At 41.9% G+C, this 23,402-nt stretch overlaps 1 protein-coding gene across 1 annotated transcript in view; it reads right to left on the reverse strand.

Annotated features, from left to right (window-relative positions):
- The window catches only part of LOC134568841 (NUAK family SNF1-like kinase 1), a 39,381-nt gene extending 17,071 nt beyond the window's left edge, over window positions 1-22,310 (reverse strand). Inside the window, exons 1-2 of the mRNA XM_063427528.1 lie at window positions 21,438-22,310; window positions 1,811-1,931 (exon numbers count right to left, since the gene is read on the reverse strand). Coding sequence (XP_063283598.1) covers window positions 1,811-1,931; window positions 21,438-21,752 — 436 coding nt within the window. The 5' untranslated portion in view covers window positions 21,753-22,310. The remainder of the gene's footprint in view (window positions 1-1,810; window positions 1,932-21,437) is intronic.
- Window positions 22,311-23,402: the final 1,092 nt, after the last annotated feature.

The raw sequence follows: 23,402 nt of genomic DNA on the forward strand, positions 1-23,402 counted from the left end.
GGGGTCTACCTGGCAATAGTCACTTCCTCCATGTTTGATCTATTAGATATTTGTGCACCTGAACCCGATGAATCTTCTTCAAATTAATTTTAGCCCTGTTGTCATCATTCTTTGATCTTATACACAATATTTCGTGGTCATTATTAATCATGACCCTCTAAAATATATATAACATAGTAGATATATATATAATGCATTCAAAATATGTGGTATACCCATTTTGGAGTGTTTCTTCAATCTTTGTTCTTTGCCAAAAAGCACTTATGTTTTATTTTGCTCAAACAGAAACAACATAGCTTTCTTCTGAGTAAAAGTAGCTTTTCATTAGAAGTGCTACAGAATCTACTTCAAAGTATCTAATAATATGATGGAAACAATTCCAAAGTACAGCTTTGGTAGCCACACTGATCACAATAGCCAATCATTCAGAGAAGAAATAAATTGTTTACTCTTAGAAAAGACCAGTGGGGCAGGTTAGCCTAACCAAGATTTTTTTTTAAAATAATTTGCCTTCTGTTAAATTCTATTTATGAGTTTTCTGTTTATTTTTTCAAAGTATCTGGCAGTACAAAATGAGACTTTCTGCAGGCATGTATCCAAGTTATTTTAAAGCTGTTCTGGTAATAATATACATCAGTTGTGCAGGTTATATTTCAAGTAATTTACCTCAGTTTTTTTTACCATTTAAAAAAAAAAATGGTTTAATTCGTATTCAAGCCCTTACCTCCACCGCCAGATTTCCCAATAGGCAGCTGCCGGGTGCCGAAAATGTAGATCCCCAGATGTTGGAGAACTGCAACTACCATAACGCTTTGCATGCCTTTAGAATGCTTTACAACGAAAAAGCACCATGGCAGCTGTAGTTTTGAAACATCTGGGGATCTACATTTTGGGCACCTTTGTGCTTAGGGCTCATTTGCTAAACTAAAAAGGTGCATTTATTGTTTTATTTATATTTTCTTGTTGCTTTCTTTGAACTGAGGGACACTCTTTGTGATGAGTTTAAATTGTAATTCATTTATATGGGGAGGTATGGGATGTAGACATTTAAATTAAGATTATCTCCACTCTGTGGAGTAAGTGACACAGATCTCAGTATTCTTGTGAGGAGTTAGGGGGCGCACAAGAAAATCCATCTGTTCAGGTACTTGAGATGTAAATGCAGCTCAGCTTTTACTTGCCTCTTATGCCCCTCCAACCTACCCCAAACTGAAAACTTTTCACTAAATGCAATAATACAGCTGCGAATGGCTTCAAGGGTTTTAATTGTACCATGCACACATACTCATAGCTTTCTGTCACATGCTTAATTCATGAGAAAACATGAATGTGCCCAGATGGCTAAAAAATCATAGCAGTGGACTGGATTGTGCCACTCGTGCAAATAGCTTAATTTATATTTTTTATGCTTATGTTTTTATGTCACCTGCAGGGTCCTTAAATGTAATCTTGTGCAGAACCACCTTATCTTTTTTGACATCGGTGGTTCTTGCTATTTCATTTCGTAGTGACTGCAGGCAGGGTTGTATGTGTATATGTCCCAACATAAAAACTGAACATGGTTGGAGTGACATTACTTTAGTACCAGCAATAAAAATGCGCAGAAAATACCTTTAGGAGATCTTTAAACCATTGATCTCCTAACACACGTTTCTCATCACTCCAGCAAATCCCAACCTACAAGACCTATATTGAAGTGTTTTTATGACAGACAAAATATTAAACTGTGTAGAACAGAGGACTTGTTTATTGTAGGGAATCCTCTGCTATTGCTATGCTTTGTGACACATGCCTGAGGCTGCAGACTGACCTTCGAAGACCTGTATAATATGTTCATGTCTTAGCAGCGCTGTGATTTCAATTTCTTTCTGGAGATGGATTCTGTCCAGCTCATCAGTGATCTTGTCTTTCTGAATGGACTTTACCGCAACCTGCGGAGAAGGAAACAAGCTGTTAATAACTCTGGGACATTCTACATTCTAATATACATAATTAGGTTATATATATATTATCCACTAAACTGTTATTTGTAGTGAAATAAAAACTGTATTCAAATGTTGAATAAAATATCTTGGAGGAAAAAAGTAGATTTATTTTTCTTATTTCACAATTTAGTTGTTCGTTCCCCACAGACGAAGAATAAAGATAACGTTAAAGAGGATTTTTGGAGCATTCTCCTGTTATTGAAAAAGCCAAGTTAACCAAGCAATGGTCCACACATGTTTCTCACTGACAAATTTCAATTCAGTGAATAGCCCTGTGTGTGCTATAATGTGTAAGCTTACATAATTTACAGTCCGTGGAGATGCAAAACATTGATAGCTGGGTGAAGGCATGGGACCGTCAGGGAAGTGAGTCAAATATTTTTTCTGCTTAGACTTGCAAAGTTGCAGGTGGCTTAACTGCCTGTTTGACATAGATGGTGTTTTTCACTGAAGTGGGATTTATATAGAATGCAGAGTGAATTTAACCTTTTAGGCCAAATTAGCTAAACTGTAAATTCGGCGTACTTGTAGAATGTTTATAGTTTGGCTATTATTGCCAAATATTTGAAATCATTCAGAAAATTACTTTCACTTTCCAAAATTCACATTTGTGAATAACCCTGAGTTGATAAAAAAAAGGGTTAACAGTTTCCGGAAAATGGCTAAAAATCTTTTATTTGCATTTATATCATCATCAAGCACTCCATGGTTCAGAACAGGCAATTTTATTAGAACCCACAGCAACGTTTCGACCTTGCAGTCTTTGTCAAGCTTGGAGTGCCTGAACAAACCATTTTTGTATTGTATACCATTACCATTGGAACCTGGTGCTTGGTTATGGTTTAGTTGCACCCAGGCTCAGATTGATGGGATTGAGTGCAGTTCCTTATGTATGTTGTTAAGTGGCTACTGCCTGTCACACGACCTCCAAAGTCTCAACCACCTGCACAAATACCTCGGAACCCCTACGACAGACACGTGCCTCTGGGACCTGTTGGGGCACGCATCAAACGGCAAGGACCGCACCGCCAGCGCTGGAAGATGGCAGTACATACCCATCTGCTGAAGCGAGGCGCACGCAAGACAGGCAGCAGAGCTCCCAGCCAGACGGCAACACCCCATAGAATGCTGACTGCCCCCCAACATCTGATATTCCATCAAGGTACTCTCTCACTGGTACTTACCCCACTAGGCTTGCTAATTAGCACCACTATCCGGACTTACCCCACTAGGCTTGCTAATTAGCACCACTATCCGGGACACCAGGAATGCCCAAGTGTGCTGCTCCATGCTCACTACCATGATGCAGTAGCCTGCTTCCCCATCCTAATTTCACTCTCACGCCTATCACACGGAGCCCTACGGGGTGGAGTCTCTCTCCAGACAACAGTCATATAATAAGTGTTATGCTACCCTATGCATGTGTTGTCTTCTCATGCAAAGTTCTGTTTAGCTTGAAAACTTGCTTGTTATACAAAATAAAAATGTGCAACACTCATAACACTTGTCATATCTTGTAATGCTCATGCACCCTCTTATGTTTTACCTCAAACTTATACATGTTTTACTTTAATTAACTTACCATTGAACCGTCTGCATGTCTCCCTCATCTTGACTGACAACCTACGGTACTCACTACTGAGAGTTATGTCAGTTATGTTAAGCCTGTTCATAAAACAAAAAATTTGCACATTTTCATGCCACTGTTTAGCTTGTATGTATCTGTGTACACTGTTGTGGCGTTTGATGATGATCTGTACTCACTATCACAACAAAAAAACAAAAAAGCTTCAACAAAAGACCTGGATACAGAAGGATCTATCCATTAAACAGTTTTAAGATATAAAAAAAATCATGACAAGTCTCTTTTTAGCTATAAAACACAGACCAATAAGTCTTGCAATAAGCAATTCCTTGTCTTTTGGATTTATGGTTAATATTTGATCAGTTGCTTGAACAAGTTACTTAACCTCTCATGACTTGAAAAAATTAGATTGCATTCTGCCTCAGTTATCCCGCTGAGGTCAGAGTTTGATGGCTGTCTCTTTGTTTATAAGACCCAGTGCAAGATGACATCTTACAGTGAAAGTGCGTTGTTTTCGTTGTCTATTGCTTTCATGTGTCCCAAGAGTATTGTTTTTTATTGCTTACGTTTTTGTTTCTTCTAATAAGAGGAGATATTAAGACAGTACCATGGGTACTGGTTTATATCAATAGACTATGATTTTTGTTAATTTTTTCAACAGTTAAAGGAATATTGCATTTGGAATACAAACGTGTACTTTTAACACTATATAGTGTCCTTCTACCTATCTGTGTCCCCTCACCCCGGTGTGAAAGTTTGAATGTGAGTATTGCTTACCTTTCAGTCCTCGCCACTCGTCTCTCTCCCCCTTTTTGAGATCATCAATGATGAGCTCAGCCAATCCAATGCTTTCCCGTAGGGTGGTACTGGGAGGCTAGTGTGCATGCATTGATCTATTGATCTCAGGACCGTCTTTAACGCGGAGCAAACGGGGCAGCTGCCCCGGGCCCAGTAACTCCTGGGGGCCCCAAAGCAGCTGCCCTGTGGGCCCCGCTGCCCTCGACCCGTTTTTTCTCCCTCCTTGGGCCCACCAGTGCTGCCGGGGACCCGCACGATAAGGAGGCTCACCGGGAGGCCCATGCACTAAGGGCCAACCGGTGGGCTTGTGTTAGCAGGGGCCCTACCGGGCGCTGTGGCGTTTTAACAGCGCGGCCGGGCCCTCTTGCTTTTCGGCAACATGGGAGGAAGTGACAGCCACGAGTCACTTCCTCCCACAAAGAGATGAGCCATGTGGGAGAGACAGAGGAGGCAGAGAGGAGGAGGTCAGGCCGGAAGAGCAAACCCCAACTCCCAGCAGCTTCAGCCACAACTCTCCAAGGTAGAAAAATGGAGGGTGGGCTTAAAAGTGTACATTTTGCCTGTGTCTGTCAGTTTGTGTGCATGTCTGTGAATGTCTATCAGTATATGTCTGTATGTCAGTATGTCTGTCAGTGTGCCAATATGTTTGTCTGTGTGTGTCAGCATGTGTGTGTTTGTCTGTGAATGTCTGTCAGTGTGTGTGTGTCAGTGAATGTATGTCAATGTCTGTCAGTATATGTGTGTGTCAGTATGTCTGTCAGTTTGTGTCTGTGAATGTCTGTCAGTATATGTATGTATGTATGTCAGTATATGTGTGTCTCTCAGTGTGTGTGTGTGCCAGTATGTCTGTGAATGTGTGTCAATATGCTTGTCAGTATGTGTGTGTGTGTCGGTATGGCTGTCAGTGTATGTGTCTGTGTGTTTGTCAGTATGCCTGTCAGTGTGTGTGTGTATGTGAGTGTGTGCATGTCTGTATCTGTATTATTATTATTTTATTATTTATATAGCGCCATCAGATTCCGTAGCGCTGTATGTCTGTATGTGTCAGTATATCAGTGTATGTTTGTGTCGGTGAATGTGTCAGCATGTCTTTCAGTATGTCTGTGTGTTTTAGTATGTGTCTGTCTGTATAAGTATGTCTGTCAACGTATATCTGTGTGTGTCAGCATTGTCGCTATATGTGTCTGTGTATCTGTATGTATGTTTCAGTGTATATATATGTGTGTGTATCTGTATGTAGTCTGTGTGTGTGTCTGTGTATCTGTGTGTATGTCTCAGTGTGTATATATGTGTGTGTATCTGTATGTAGTCTGTGTGTACATCTGCAAGTGTGTCAGTGTGTGTATGTGTATCTGTGTGTATGTATGTTGTCATTGTGTATTTTCGTGTAGCTGTATGTGTATCTGTGTGTGTGTGGGTGTATCTGCATGTGTGTCTGTGTATCTGCATGTGTGTCAGGTTGTGTATCTGTGTGACTATCTGTGTGTCAGTGTGTGTATATGTGTCTGTATAACTGCATGTGTGTCAGTGTGTATATCTGTGTATCTGCATGTGTTTTAGTGTGTGTGTATATGTGCATACATCTCAGCATTCACACGCCAACACAAAACACAAATACACCCCTGCATTCAAACACCAACACTACATACAAACATACATCTGTGTTAAACATCAAAATTATATATAAACACACCCCTGCATTCAAAAACCAACACTACACAGAAATACATGCTTGCATTCAAACACTACACAAAAGCACATCCCTACATTTACACAAACATACTCCATACAAAAACATACTTACATTCAAACACACAAACACTGCTCAGCGCTAAATACAAACCTGCAAACATGGGTGTATGGTAGATCCCCAGTTGTCAATGCATTGTTGGAGTTGCACGACAGATGGTGATATACCTTTTTGTCACCCTTGCAATAGGGGGGCCCCAAAAAATTATTGTACCTCTTTACTTTAGTTCCACCACTGCATTGGGGTGGATGGCGTGGTTGCATGCAAGGGAGGAGGGCATGATTGCACACAAGGGAGGAGGTGGGCCCAGGGTCCAATCAATAACAAAGACGGCCCTGATTGATCTATATAATTTATAATTGATCTATAATCGACTCAAGTTAAAAATGCAATGTAAACACTACCTGGGTACAGACACAGGCACTGCACCCAGACAACTTCATTAATACCTAGTGGTCTGGGTGCCTTTAGTATCCCTCTTACATTGTACTCTGGTATAATCAATGGTCTTATGGGTAAGCAAATGAATGACAGTCCCCCTTTAAAAATATAAATATCTCCCACAGGTGATTCAACCTCTCCTGTTATGAGGAAATGCTTATGCACCATGAAATAGCTATTTCAAAACTGCCTATATCTTGTGTAACTTATTCTTAAAACATTTAATCAGTTTTTAAATAAATGATGAGTAGAAGATTTCTCCATAACTAGGCATTAGAGACTTAGAAGGGTGTTCCTGTATGCCTAACACGCCTAACTTTTTGTTAGTCTACCTGTTGTACTGCTTTGCAGAATATGTTAGAGCTTTGTACATAATGATAATAAAAATAAAAAAAAGAACCCTGACTTCTTTACATCACAGAGGAAAGCTGGAATGTACCCAGAAAATCTCAGACTCTGATTGATGTCTGATATAAAATTTTCTGTTGATGGAGCATCTTGCCATTCCTTATACAGGATATAATAATTCAGCAAATTTAGGAAAGCTTTCAAACGCTGCAAGTTTAGTCTGAAGAATTGTGTAATTAGGAAAGTTGGTTCTCGACTCACGTCAACTTGCAGTTTAGTGAATATACCCCTAATTTGTACTCACGATGGCTAGGATGCATTAAGAAGCTTTAATCTTGACTGGAAGCGCTATTTCCAGCTGTCAACTCAGCTGCTTCCGGATGGCTTAACCACATCCTTGTGCTAAGAATGTGTCGGAGAGATAACATAGGCCATGTACTAAAGCAAAAAGATATCTCTTTCAAACAGTGTTTGGCAGTAATCTTGACATTTGTGATGTTGTTTAGGGAAACACATTTATACAGTCCTGCCATGAACAGACTTTCAGATTCACTTTACTATAAATAGGTTTGCAAAGGTTAGTCTCAAACCATTTCGACAATTTAACGGATATGTTTGCTGACAACTTGGCTCGCACAATGCAGATTAAATTCCAGAAACATACCTCCTCCAAACATTTACAGATTTCAGGATTTATTTTAATGTAGAGAATTAAAATTTTAAAGTACATTTTGTTTCAAAATTAATCTGCGTATAGATTTTAGGCATATATTTATAAGGACTCACTGAAAATGCCAGATTTACCGTATTTGAAATGAGTCAGACAGATACAGGAACTCAGACATCACAGGTCAAACACTAGGCCAACCCGAGCATTGTATGATAAAGTATAGAGCGACAGCTCACTGGTTAGTGCTATAACTGCAGTAATATCCATTGAACCCAATGATTTAATTACTGAAAGGGTCTACTCATCCCATGTTCAACTGACTGTGTATCATACCATTGAGTAATAATACAATAAATCCTCCATGTCATATAGGAAATATAAAAAGCAGAATAAGCCTGTTCTAATGAAATAATCTGGTATTATTCATGACTACTCTACTGACATGATACAATGTTAACTCATCACTTTATCGTATATTATAAATAAATGAGGAACGCAGGCTAGACTCTTTTGAAAACTACATGTCCCCATTGTCTCCCAGTAATCTTTGGTCTTGAGACCTGCATGACATAATAGATGAGGTATGCAGTGAGATGAGTACACAGATTTTAAATCTGGATAGCAGACACAGACCTGCAGGGAGATTTAGAAAAATCTATACATTCATTTGCACATGAAACTAAATAAATAGTGCTTGCCGTTCAGAATACTGACCTTTATTAAACAGAGAATTTAAAGATCAATTTATTTTTATATTTAAAAAAAAAAAGTTGCTAAATTTAGGCTAAAAGAGACGATTTGGATAGACTCTCTATCCAAATTATTGCAATCTGGAAGTTGTGGTTGAACGTTACACCACACAACTGAAAATGTTACCGAGTCCTGTCTTCATTAAGTACAACTCTTTGTTAGACAGTAAGACAAATCTCCTTAATTGTTGTTTGGACTGTATAATTAATTTATGGGAATAAAAGGGATTTCTGGAAATAATTCCCTTACAGCAATAAATAAGCAAACAATCTTATTGCTATTACTCTTTTTTTCAATTGTTATTGAGTTCAAAGCACCACCGCAAATTGTCTTTACATAGGCAATGATTCAGAGTTTGACTGTGGTTCTAACCCTATACCAGGGCTAGACAACCATTGGTACTCAAGATATTGTGGACTACATCTTCACTGATGCATTGCCAACATTATGGCTGCAAGATCATTGTGGGAGATGTAGTCCACAATATCTGCAGTGTCAAAAGTTGCCTACCCTATACCCTTGACTTCTTAAATTTCTGGTCCTGTTCATTGTTTCTAGAAAGGTTCAATGTCTTTATGGTTAGTAACAAGTTCTAGAATGATTTAACCCCTTCAGGTAAGAAAGCCATAGTAACCTCTGGGAACCATAACAACTTAATTTTGATGAAGTTGTTTTGGTGCTCATCGAGTTTGTTTAAGGGCATATTTAAAGCCGTTTGATTCCAAAACGCATTCAACCATTTAAACTGGTCTTTAATGTTAGCTGCTGATGAAGTCCAAATTTTAATTCGTTCTGATCACAAATTCATCATCTTCTGCAGATTGTGTGCAATATGCATATTCCTAAACAACTAGATATAGTTTTATAATTATTAATGCTCCCTAATGGCCTACCTCTTCTTAACTCCTTAAGGACACATGACGTGTGTGACACGTCATGATTCCCTTTTATTCCAGAAGTTTGGTCCTTAAGGGGTTAAAGGGCCACTACACATTATAAAGCACTTTTAAAGCACTGCTTGCTAAAGTGTTTTATGGGTGAGGAGTATCCCATTTAAAAGGCCCTTTATAAAATATCTTTGAAAAATTGCCACTTTTATGATTAATTAATGATTCCCTCCCTACCTCCACCTGTCAATCAGACAGCCAGGGAGGTTTACTTCCTAATCCGTCAGCTCCCCTGAGCTAACGGAAGTAGCAGGCGCACTCTACTTGAGTCTGCCTCCCTCCCCCCACATACCTCGTTCTTCAGAGGATTCTAACTGGCAGGCCTCTGATAGACTACTTCTCAGTATCGATACTGTCTCTTCCATGGCATGAAGAGGAGGGCTCGCAAAGGATGCAATTCAGAAGAACTGCATAATTTGCAAACACTTTTAAGATATCCCACCAATGAATACATGCATTAAATGTGTGCCACTACTAGATTGATGATTTGCAACTCATAAAATGTTGGTTTTGAAGTGACACTTAGAAGTTGGCTCATTTTTATAGACAATCTTCTGGTTTCCTTGACATTCAACACAATTATTGTTCTGGTTCCCCAACACACCAGCTACATTTTGTCATGGCGTCCTATGTTCCATGTCACACAGTGCTTTCTTTTCTTTTTGCTTCTTTGTATCCTACAATACAGTTTTGGAGCTTGGACGGGGCACTAAATTGCATTTCCCGGGGCGGAGCCTGACCGGGGAGCTGTGCAGACATGCTTTTCATGAGCTCCCGAGCCTGGATCCGATTTTCATTAAAAACCGGGGGCAAAACACCCAACCCTGGACCCCTACTCACCTCACCGGGCACCATGGAGACTTGGGAACTGGGGGACACCACGCACGCTCAAGCACCCACAGTACTCCCAGTTTAGAGGCTTGGGGCCTACACCAAGCAGGGAAGGGGAGAGACGGCCGCTCTCCTGACCCACCGAAACAAGCGGCACCCGAAGCATCGGGCCCCCCCCCAAGACCGGTGGGGGTTATCCCGGTCCCAACCAGCATGTACCACAAGCCGACCAGGACTGCGGTTGAAAGCTACAGAAAGGGACATGCATCAAAGAAGCGAACCGCCGCTAGTAAAATGGCGGCTGCAGACCACGCGGCTGAGCCTGCACCATCTCAACCCTTACATGAGCACCTGGAAACCCTTCTCCGGCAATTCTGGGAGAGACTGGAGCGAAGGGAGGCCCAACGAATCCCCACTCGATACAAGGTGGAGGAGTTAACAGACGTCGCTAGGCGGATGGAGCAGATCCCGGGCAAAGCCGCCTTACCCCGAAGGGCGGAGTGCCCATCTGGGCTGGGGGTCACTAGGAGCCATCCTCCAAAACACCGACCACACCGCGGGAAGGTCACGCGCCGCTGGCGGCGGACGACCACCAGGGCCTTCCTCAGCGCCCACAAAGGGAAAGACCCGGCCTCGAGAAGCACCCGAGTCTGTGGTCATTTGGTGTCGGCCCCACATACAGCCTGGAGCTGGGGAGAAGCCCCCACCGCACGAGTTCACCCTCCCTACCCCAAGATTCTCAGATGACCACCACTACAAAGCCCAGAAAGACCCGAGATCCTGACAATCGGAGGAAGAAGACCCACAGACCAAGAGCAAAGGCCCACGTTACAGCCCGGAGCCGCAGAGTCGCGGATTTGCTGTGCCACGAAATGCTGACAACCAGTTTGCTGTATCTGCAGCCCAGCCCGACGGACCGCATGCCAGATAGGGAGACTGATGCACCCGAGCAGGGAATGGACTGTCCACAAAAGCATACACAGGGAATCGGCTGAACCCAGCATACAAAGCCCCTCTACGCACCTTTCATGCTGCCAGGCAAATGGACTGACTTCGGACAAACCTCAGGTGCATATTGACTGATCTTACCTAGCCTGCGACCTATCTATTAGATAAAAGCCTGTTTAATTACACTCTAATAAATCACTGTCTAGCATGTAACTAAATAATAGGCAATTGTATAACCACTGTGCCATAGCTTGAAATGACGGTCAGTAATGTGTATCTATATCGCTCACACAGTCATAACCGCCGCCCCAGTACTGCTCTAATAATCTCGCGCTATAGTTACAGGCAGTGCTTTACTCTACCTTATGATACTCCACGCGGGGCGGGGCCTGACAGCAGAGCCGTGAGGACATGAAACTCCAGAGCTCCTGCACTAAGCTACACGATTAATCAATTTTCACGACCCAAGAAGCGACTAATCAGGCCACAAAGGCCAGCAAACGAAACTGGAAGTTCAGCAGAGCGGAATGACACCTCACAAACGGCATCACCTGATATTCTCACCGGACAGGTGCCCGGGGCCTAGTCACATGGCGAGCGCGGGAGGGACGGCCGCTCTCCCACCGCCACGACTAGCTACCTCGACGCCTAAGGGCCCCTACTCCCCCCCCTATGGACCGGCGGGGGTAATCCCGGTCCACACTCCACAGGGCCACAGAACCCTACGAATGTCCACAGCCTCCAGTAACCCGCACCCGGATGCCAAGATGGCGGCAGCCGACCGAGCTCCTGGAACTCCAGCCGCCCAACCTCTACCAGCACAGCTGACAAGCGATATCCGCCACGAAGACCGCATAGCGGCAGCCTTCGAACACTTTTGGGCGCGGTGGCGGGCCATACTGACAAAGTCCCAAACAACCACACTGAGCCCTCGACCGCCCGCTGCCTCGCCTGCATGCGGACCGACTACAAGGCACGCGGCCGTACCAAAGACCGGCACGAAGCAGCAAAGGGCACTGAGGGCTTCGCCCTGTCCTAACGCTCGCAGACCGCGAACCCGACACCGCCTACCAGGGCCCCGACGCAACCAGAGAACCTCCATCCAAGGCCCAACGAGACGCATAATAAAGAGGCACACCTGTAGAGCCGGGGCGGCCTACCCGCGGTTCAAACACCCACAGAGAAACACAACCGCACCCAGCACTCAGACGGTCCTTGTCCCCACAGCAAGAAGACACCCAGAGATACCTACCCGTGACACCGCAAGGGGAGCAGAGCAGCCATCACGCCACCAAGGGAAAATCCCCGCCACCCGAGGTACTCACGGAGGCCCGGGAAGCAACGGAGGAGTCCCTGAAGCTCTCTTGGCCCGTGATACCGCAGCCCTATGGGAGCTTCCGGTTTGTGCCATGCCACTGCCGATTAAAGGAGTTGGGTGACCTTCGCTGTCACACTGCAGCCTGGACTGTAACACCACCACATTCCTGCAGTTGAGGTGGAATATGTCTTGCATCAACATCCAGCCCTGTCTCTCTGAGATAAGTGATATTTGAGCTAGCAACTGACTGATGTGTATTGAGGCAGAGGCATTAATGACTTTTATTTTTATTTTTAGCCCTCGTTTCTCCTATTTTACTAGTTGATACTTGTACTACTGGTCCCTGAAGGGGTGCCCAGAAGCCCTATTCATACATGCTCCCACGCACACAGCCTGTGATACCATAAACAAGTGACCCACCATATAGTAGATACGGGCAGCCTTAACAGGGTAATCTGGAGTGCTTAGCATATCTCTAACGGCAGACCACCTTCACAGGCACATATTCATACAGATCATACGCAAATGCTATTTACTGTTCAGTCCTCCTCGGTTTTCAACTTGCCCTCGGAAGAGCTGACATTCATGACACAGGGGTCAGCTCTAACTTTAGTAGTGTAACATGATTAATCCACAGGGTGAGCCAGGGTTTACTGTTTATTGCCGCAAAATATAAGCTTACGATTTACCTTAATTTACGTTTACATTAACAATGTTTATAGCTTGTACCAAACGATAACAAAAAGAAAAATGTGCAGTTTTTTCAGTGCCAACATGAGAATCTTGATAGATAAACTATGAGTGCTGTTGTGGCACATTACAAATGCTTGTTATTTTCATGCACAGAAAAATAAAGAATTTAAAAAAAAAAAAAAAAAAAAAAATTATACTCCACGCTACTATACCACTATTAAGTATGGCACACTACACCCAAGCCACGCACCTGTAACCTTAAGCGCAACTAGCTCAACCCTATGCATACTCAGCACAGCAAATTATACCACACACATCATGGCTACACGGCTGACATCTTCATACAATATTTCAAAAAGGTGTGCAGATATGCAGCAGTTCCGTGATAAGGTGTGCCGATAAGCCGCAGTTTCTATAAAACATGCATTGCTTCTCATGTTACATAAATGTTGTAATCCACTGGATGGTTCGCTTATGTTTAACTACTTTACTATTATTACTCTAAACCTGTTAGTAATATTATAGAATGCTTGAATAATATAAAAGGAGGCAGTCACTCATAGGAGATGATGCATTGTGTTAGCATGAACCCAACCTGTATGACAAACGTACATCCCCTTCTCTCTATTCTGCATCCCATTTACCAATTGCCTCAATAAAAGAAAGATTGACAAAAAATAAATTGCATTTCCCTCATCTTGTTCCAAAAATATTCCCTTTTTTCTGTTCTATTGTTAAAAAACATATATGGTGACATACCAAACATTTTCTAGATATCAATATAAAACAGACAAAACTAACATTACGTGCAATCAAATTATAATGATAAAAAGTCTGAACGTCTGACTCATTACTACAGCAGGTTAGACAGATTATGTATTTGTAATGAAATGTTGGCAGCAGCTGAAAGGATAAGGTTGTTTTCCTTCCATATAATCAGTGTTCTGCATGCTTTTGTGTTTCTATTTCATTCCATTTTTCGAATTTCAAGTTTGTAATTGAATTTCTGGATGTTCACAGACTAAACGCCAAAGTCTCCTGAATTAACAAAAAATAAACACATTGCAAAATTTAGGCTAAAATAGCTAGGCTGTGACTTTAGCTGTGTTGTAGAATTTTCTCAAATCAGCTATTTTTCAATACTCTACAATTTGGTGTTTAGTGAATAAATCCCTTTATTCAGCAAATCCTGCATGCTTTTTGTTTGTACATTTTATCTCATTTTCAAAGCCTGGCTTTGTCAGGGATATTGCAGATTTTATTTGCCAAGTTCTAGCGTTTCTATTTAGAGATGTCGCTTTGTCTGTCTTTGTGCTCCACACACATTTATAAGGATGTGCAGTCTTAAATGGCACATTGCTTGAGAGGTGTGTAGCATTAAAAAGGGATCCTGTCACCTTATCTTTGAGGAACGTTTCTCTTTAAGAGTTGCAATGGCATGCTTGAGATAAACAGGAGACTAACACTTATATTAAAACATATATCTTTAGGCACCAGGATAATATCTAGGATATCTGGGCTTTAAAGGAACAGTCCAAGCACCATAACTGCTGCAGCTCGGTGCCTTGTGCCATCTCCCCTCCCCCCTCCCCCCCCCCTACATAAGCAGGATCTTTCATTCATACATGTGGTGTTTAGGGACCAGATTGTGATAATACCTTGATGTGAAAATAACAATAAATGAAAACAAATAACAATTTTACACCCATCAAGTCTTACTCTATATAAAAAAAAACAGTTAATGGCATATTGAGTATATTATTAAAATATAACTGTTGTACTGCTTAGATTTCACAGTGTTTGTAACAGCACTGTGGTAAAGGTTGGTGCTCCATCAATTTGGGACAATCAAAATGTTGCATGTTTTAAAGCAGTCCAGTTACCAGAGATAAATCTCCTATCGTTTGACACTCACTTGTGGGTATGAGTCTTAAGCAAGTTGGAACGAGTTAGCAAATTGTTTCTTCATAACACATGACACATTTTCTGGCAAGGCTGACAGGAATTGTAACAGGATTCATGTTGTAAACAGTAAACTGTGTTGACTTGAAAAGCAAATATTAAATTCAAAATAGTTGAGTTGTAAAAATTCTAATTGTTTTCGCCAACCTTGGTATTTTTACAAAATTCATTGTATAATTCAGCACAGTTCACTGCCATTTTAGTGTATTAAAGGTAATTAGTAGCACTAAGGAAGCCCAGGTTGGCTAGCTGGTATGTCTCGTGCCTGTATAAGCATTGGGTTGAAAAAAAGGGCACATATATATAGCACTGAAGCATACATTCTGCCGCCATAGTACAGAAAGGGGGATATTTGACAAGTCTGGTTTGCCAAGAATTCCACTTACATACCCCTAGAGTATTGCAATGCCCAGTCTGTGCCAAGTTGGCCCATAGCTTTTCCAGCGGTTTTAGACAGTAACAGCTGGAATGCCACAGACGGCTTGACTGTAGCCTTTAACATGTGACCTCAGAGGAAGAAAAGCAGCTATTTTTAACACTGCGACTTAAAATATCAGCTCTCTGTATACTTCCAGCAAAGAGTTTATTTTATTTGGCAAATTCTTTTCTGCCATTTTTTTACTGCATAATCTATATTTATTTTACATTTTCCAGCTCATATAATTTAAGTCTGTAAATCGTAGAAGAATTTGCAGGGTTGGATTTCTCAGAACTAGAATGTGCTCTGTGCATTGTAAACATCAAGGCCACACTTTGAGCTTCCCTGTCCATTACCAGATGATAATATTACATTAAAGCACCAGCTGCAGAACCTTTCAAACATCAAGGTATACTCTCGGCAAGATCAAATCAACATTTCATCCTTCCATATTCAATAAAGTAAGTGCCATTAAGTTAGGTAATAGTAATGTATGTAATCAAATGGTGAATCCAAAAGCATGCGCTAGGCAGTTTGAGTCTCTTTGGGGATAAAGGGACAATCAAAATAAATTGATTGTGTTAATGGGACAGGTCAGTGTCAATATTTATTGTTGTTCTGTGCAGGGATGGCCTTCTAAGACTTTTAGGCTTTCAGTTGCTATGATCTATGGCTCCCATGAGAGCTGCTAAGCATCATGGGAGACAAAGTGGATAGCTGCTGCTGTTCCACAAACTGCCAAATACCTGGAAATGTTGCACATAGGGACAAAGAAAAATTTTAAGAATATATTGTATAATCATCTTCACAAGGAAACATAGCGCAAAATTCTACAGACAAATATGAGAAATGAAATCAGATTTCCCGACATATTTATGTAATGAATGGGTGGTGCAGCAACAACAAAAAAGGGACAGTACTGCTCAGACTGGGCAACTCATCTGTAAATTCTCATGCAGGGTTGTATGTACCTCTTAAGTCAGTGGCGTACACATGACCTATGGGGCCCCGGTGCGAAAATTGATCCGTGGGCCCCCCCCCCCGCACGCTTACTCTGCGCAGGCCGGGGCCGCAACACATGGCGGCGGGCACCTGGTCGCAGGGGTTGCAGGGTTGCGACCGCGGTATGTACACCAGTGCATGCAGATGCACACACACTTAACCCCTTAAGGACCAAACTTCTGTAATAAAAGGGAATCATGTCATGTGTCCTTAAGGGGTTAAAGGACCACTACAGACACCCAGATCACATCAGCTCAATGAAGTGGTCTGGGTGTTAGGTCCCTCTAGTTTTAACCCTGCAGCTAAAAGCATAGCAGTTTCAGAGAAAGGGTTAATCCAGCCTCTAGCGGCTGTCTCACTGACAGCCGCTAGAGGAGCTTCTGCGATTCTAAGACACTGAACGTCCATAGGAAAGCATTGACTAATGCTTTCCTATGGGCGGTTTGAATGCGCGCACGGCTCTTGCCGTGCATGCCCATTCGGAGCTGAGCGGCGGAGGGATCCCCAGCGCCAAGGGGGTCCGGCGCTGGAGAAAGGTAAGTGCTGAAGACATACACACACTCTCACGAACAGCCGCATACACACATTTACTGACAGAGACACACTCAGCGACAGACATACATACACATTCACTTACAAAACATACACTCTCACTGACAAACACACACTCACTAACAGACATCAAACAGACTCACTAACACAAACACACTCAGTAACAGACACACACAGTAACACACTCACTGACACTCACTAGCAGACACACACTCACTGACACTCACACTAACACACACACTAACACTCACAGTAACACTAACACACACACTAACACTCACAGTAACAGTAACACACACAGTAACACTAACACACACACTAACACTCACAGTAACACTAACACACACACACACTAACACACACAGTAACACTAACACACACACTAACACTCACAGTAACACTAACACACACACTAACACACACACTAACACTAACACACACACTAACACTCACAGTAACACTAACACTCACAGTAACACTAATACACACACTAACACTCACAGTAACACTAACACACACACACTAAGAGTAACACTAACACACACACACTAACACATTTTTTTTTATTTAATCCCCCCAGCCTCCCTACCTTTTGGAGTGCTGAGGGGATTCCCTGGGGTCCAGTGGTGCTGCTGGGCTCCTGGGGGGCCGGTCACCTGGCGGGCAGGCAGGCTGGCTGGTGTGCGAGGGAGCACTCTCCCCTGAGTGCTTCCTCTTCAGCTCCCTCGCGCACCGCAATGATACCGGAGCCGGAAGATGACGTAATCTTCCGGCTCCAGTATCAGTGCGGTGCGCGAGGGAGCTGAAGAGGAAGCACTCAGGGGAGAGTGCTCCATCGCGCACCGGCCAGCCTGACTGCCTGCCGGGTGTAAGTAGGGCCAGCCTCGGGGGGGGCCGGAGGTGGCCGGCTCCTGGCCCCCCCAGGAGAAGAGGCTGGCCCAGTGCGTACATACCGGGTCGCAAGGGCGGCCGGGCCCCCTGGTGGGCCGGGCCCGGTTGCAGCCGCGACCCCTGCGACCCGGTATGTACGCCACTGTCTTAAGTGCCTGTAAATGTAGAATTAATAACAGCAAAGACTCTGGACAACTTAGGGTCCATGGACTCTGACTTCGCCAACAGCCAAAAGCAATATAGTAAAATTAAAATGTGCACTACAAACATTTAAATACAAGCATCCTTTAGTTAATAAAAAGAATAGGAATAGCAAAAAGAAAAAATCAAATTGCTGCAACCAGGAGATAGCTACTGTCACTTACAATTCTAAAATAGGTGTATTTAAAACCTCAGTGTTTACAATTTGAAATTTGCAGCAGTGATAGGTCTGCTAAACAATGTTATGCAATGAATTAGTAACAATTGCAATGATAACACTCAGATCTTCAATATACACAAACCAAATGGAAGTATATAAGTCAATAAATAAAGAAAATAGTAACAATCCTTAATTATTTAAAACCCCATAAATGAGCAGAACAGTCCTAATAAGTCTTTTAAGCTGTATGCTTCTATTTATGTACGGCTGAAATCCCTTCTATTGAAACAGCAGGGAAAGCTAGCCAATGGGAGCACAATATTAGTCTAGTAACACACTAATAATAACATTTAATAGTATGGTACATATAAATAGTAACGTAATCCACTATGTGAAGCAATGTAGAAATGTATAATAAAACCTTTCTACATACGGGTCAAGTTTAGAAGTCGACAATGTTATCCATCCAACACCAGCCGTTGGTCTTCATAGTATAAAATGCAGAAACATGTCTTTCAAAAATAAAAAGGGAATTGTATTCTAAAAATAAAATCAATATAATTGAATAAGTATTTAAAATCAAGTTTCACAGACGGCACAAAAGTGTGGGAACCTTTTTCCGGAGTCTCACCACCCTCAGTCTTGATCCTCTGCCGTTGCTGACTGTCAAAAGCCGGCTTGCAGACAGCTGCAGAGTCCTGTGTATCCAGTAGCTGAAGGGGAGATTCGCCACGTGCGTTCCACTTTGGCTCTCTTTGCGTTCCTAACTGTTTCACTCCTCTGATGAAGTGACAGATCTTCACGAAACGCGTAAGGCTGCATCTTACCGATACACTGAAACAGATTGGAACGCAAAGAGAGCCTTTTCCAGCCTATATTGGCCTAGAATTTTACAATTTCCATAATTGCTGGTTTCCATAATTGTGGGTTTCAGATTTTTAAAAAGCTACCTTTACCACTAGAGAAATCTGTGACTTGGTGACCTGTCATTATACAGATTATATGTGATTAAAGGACCACTATAGTGCCAGGAAAACAAACTCGTTTTCCTGGCACTATAGTGCCCTGAGGGTGCCCCCACTATCAGGGTCCCACTCCCGTGGCGCTGAAGGGGGAGGAAGGGGTTAATCCCTTATCTCTTTTCCAGCGCCGGGCTCCCTCGGTGCTGGGATTCTCCTCCCTCTTCTTCCGTGATCGGCTGAATGCGCATGCGCGGCAAGAGCCCCGCGCAAATTCAGCCATTCTCATAGGAAAGCATTCTCAATGCTTTCCTATGGACGCTGGCATCTTCTCACTGTGAAAATCACAGTGAGAAGCGCCTCTAGTGGCTGTCAATGAGACAGCCACTAGAGGCTGGATTAACCCATAGGTAAACATAGTAGTTTCTCTGAAGCAGAAAGGGTTAAACCTTGATGGACCTGGCACCCAGACCACTTCATTAAGCTGACGTGGTCTGGGTGCCTATAGTGGTCCTTTAAGGACATACTCTAAGTACCCTCACCAAAGCAGCTCATTGTGATGGTTTGGGGTTTCTGATTATTTTCTTACCTGTTCAAACTTAAAATTTAGCTGACTTGGAGACATTTTCCAATTTAGTTATGAAATCTAAAATACACTTTGGATCCCCAATCCACAATTTAATGAACAACTCTTACCCCTTAACAAAATTGCAACTGACGGATATATATATATATATATATATATATATATATATATATGGAAACAAAAGTTAATTTAAAGTATGGTTTATCTTGTTCCCTGTGGAACTGTGGACATGCCACAGCTCCACTCATATTATTATTATTATTCTGCCAATGGTAGGAACATGACTCTTAGAAAGATAAGATATTTTAATATAATTTCTCTACAGGGAATAAACCTGCCATTTATAGATTTCAACCTATAGGCTACAATGTTCAAGAATACTTCTCTTTATTTTATTTGTTGCAGGTACATATTATAACTGAGTCCACACAAAGTATCTGTGCAGACATTTCAGCGCTAGAGCCTCAAACATTAACTAACAATATGTACAATACAATCGAAAGAGAACGATTTTGCGAGGCGGCAAATTGAGCTCATTTAAAAGATGAAATCTTCTGGTCCTAGTCAAAAAAATCTCCAAACATTGAACATTCACTGTATGTAATATCATTGAAATTGGTTCATTAATAATAAAAAAAAAGGGTTATTGACTCCTCAAATCCTTCTCTAAATTTTGGCCCACTCTGTTTGATTTAAATAATTAAATTATTGTAATTCATAAACACAATGAAGTGGAGCAGTCAGTGAATACTATTGTGCAATTATCCTGGAAACATTTCCAGTTCACATCTTTCTACATTGATAAGTAACAAAATGACCTAAAGTCCAATGTGATAGCCAGACTTTCAAAATGTAACTGTGCACAGTGATATAGAACTTAAAAAAAACATTCACAGTATAGGATTTATATAATTATTTATTGATAAAATGCTGTAACGTAGTGGAACATTAATCAGGCAGAAATATAAATATGAAGGGATGTAGCCATTGTAAAAAATGCTAGTCATTTGCTAAGGTACATTAAAATGGAAATCAATCTCTCCCTACCCCCTACTGCTGGATCTCTTGGGGAAACTGAATTGCCAATCAATAGTTTCCTTTAAGAAATTGCACACTGGGGCAGCTCTGTTTCACTGTTTCTGAAACATAAATTTTTTAAAGTTATTCTAACAGGTCATTCTTTGAACAGGTGGAAACTAAATAATGAGATTGTTCTTTGGATCTTTGAACACATTTACCAAATTGTAAAAAAATTAAATGAAACAATTGTTTTAAGAGATGAATCAGTGAGCAACACATTTTTCTATAAATGATTAGTCAAATAACTACTAATAGAACACACACATTAAAACAATAGCATAACAGACATTACACAGTCACCAGAATAAAAAAAAAAAAAATAATGTATCAGTACTATTCACTAAACTTCACTGAGTGGCAAAATTCTGGCTTAAATTGCTGTCTGGAACAATTCTCCAGCTCAAATATAGCCAGCTTGGCTTTTAGCCTAAATTTTGCAACTCATATTTCCCTTTGCTGCAAATCAGAGTTTAGTGAGTTCATGCATTTCTTCAGCCCCTAACCCCCATCCCCCCAAGGACACACATGTTTGGCCCACCAATTAGTAGTATATTACACTCACCATCTTTCCAGTGGTCTTTTCCATGGCTTTCTTCACTTTTCCATAAGTACCTCTTCCCAGAGTCTCCAGCAGTTCGTACCTGTGCTTTATACTATGCTGGTGATGGTGTTTTATTACTGCACCAGAGGTAGATTCCATCCCAGTATCTGAGGAGTTACTAGGACTTCCATTTGCCCTGTCCCAATTATGGCCACCTATCTTCTCTTTACAGAGCCCTACACCTTTCCAGCAACCTGGGCGGTGACTTTCCACCTTGCTAGTTAGCCTGTCCTCTCTGCAGTTATTGCCCTCACTTGCACAAGTTGCTCCGGTCATTGTTATTATTGTAATTTATAAATCGCCAACATATTATCACGTGCTCTAACAAGTCATCCTCACTCAATTTACAGCCAGGCCCTGTCAACAAACATTACCCAATAATGCATGCATAAAATGATGTTAAACAAGGGATGTACAAACTGAGCACAATCCAGCTACAGAAATAACATTTAGAAAAGCCGATTCTGTTATTTATCAACGTTTGCTAAATTGTCAGCTTCCAATTTACAGTCTACAGTATCTTGCTAATGCCCCCTAAATACGACTTTAAAGAGCCCTAGTCAATAGCAACTTTTTCTCCTGCTGCCCAGACTTTCTCCAGTGCTAAAAAAAAACCCCTAAATTCTCCTCCCAAGTATTCTAAACATCTGTTCCAGAATCTTTCTCAACACAAGTTCTCGGTTCATCCCCTTATTGACAGTAGTTTGTTGCACAAGACCCAGCACTGCAGCTCTTGAAATGCTAAAAGCAGAAGTTAGTATCTCTCCGAACTCTTGTGATCTTTTTTTCAGTAGTGTTTTATAAGCAGCAGTGACTCCAATGCCTGTTCCCTGCAGTGCCTGTGTGGTTACTGAGCTTTTGACAAGAGAGAATGTGCTTTTGTAGCATGAGAGGTGGAGTCGCCCTTAGGAAATGGGCTGGTTTGGAGAAGCTTTTCTTTTTGGTCCTGTTCTGACTCTTCCTTCTGCTAAAAAAAAAAAAGTTTCTCGCGGAGACAAATGATGAATTGCACTTTGTGAGACTCTTTGCAATAATGGAAATTCGTGAATCCTCTGCTTTTCAGTAGCTAATTTTATTGGGACAAAATAGGACTGGTGTAGGATGTTCTGGAATGTGTATTTCAGGAAATTACAGCTCTATAGAAGTTTTAAATAGTGACAGGAGATCCTTCTCATTGCTTTTAGTAATAATGTGAAAACTATTTTGGAGCTACAATGTCCTATTATTAGAGTTTTGTTTCCTGAAGTTACTTCAAATATTCTAAGTTCCAACACCTCTTTTGAAATCACTTTAGACTTAATAGGGCAGTGTTTTTTAACCCCTGGGCTGGGACAAAAATATGGGTCCCAGTACAATTTTGTAGGTCCCTGTTGGTATGAAAAGACATTGCATTCATCAGACCCCTGGCATCTGTGCACAATAAGTTAATTTAAATAGCGTTAAAGGAATACTATAGTCACCCAGACCACTCCATCTTAATGAAGTGGTCTAGGTGCAGTGTTTCTGTCACCTTAGCCCAGCAATGTGAAACATTGCAAATTTTTAGAAACTGCAATGCTTACGTTGCAGGGTAAAGCCCTGCTCTAGGTAGCTGTTAGCCACTACCGGTGCATGCGCGACACAGACCTAGGAAATCTTGGTCATGTGATGCAGACGTCCAATAGTAACGCAGTAATAGGAAAGCTTTTCTATGGGCACTCACTGCACCTGTGCATTAGGTCCTCTATGAGAAGCACTGCATTGGGCCATTGCAGGGGAGGCCGTGCCTACTCCTCTGTGACATTGCGTGGAGAGGAGAGGTCATCAGCACCGAGGGAACCTTGGTGCTAGATCAAGGTAGGCAAAAAAGCGTTTTTACTTTCAATACCAAACGAAGGGGTGGAGGGGGGTGGGCTAATACAACAAGGGACATGATGAAGGTAACAC

Source organism: Pelobates fuscus, chromosome 7 (genome assembly GCF_036172605.1).
Source record: "Pelobates fuscus isolate aPelFus1 chromosome 7, aPelFus1.pri, whole genome shotgun sequence".
Classification (NCBI taxonomy): domain Eukaryota; kingdom Metazoa; phylum Chordata; class Amphibia; order Anura; family Pelobatidae; genus Pelobates; species Pelobates fuscus.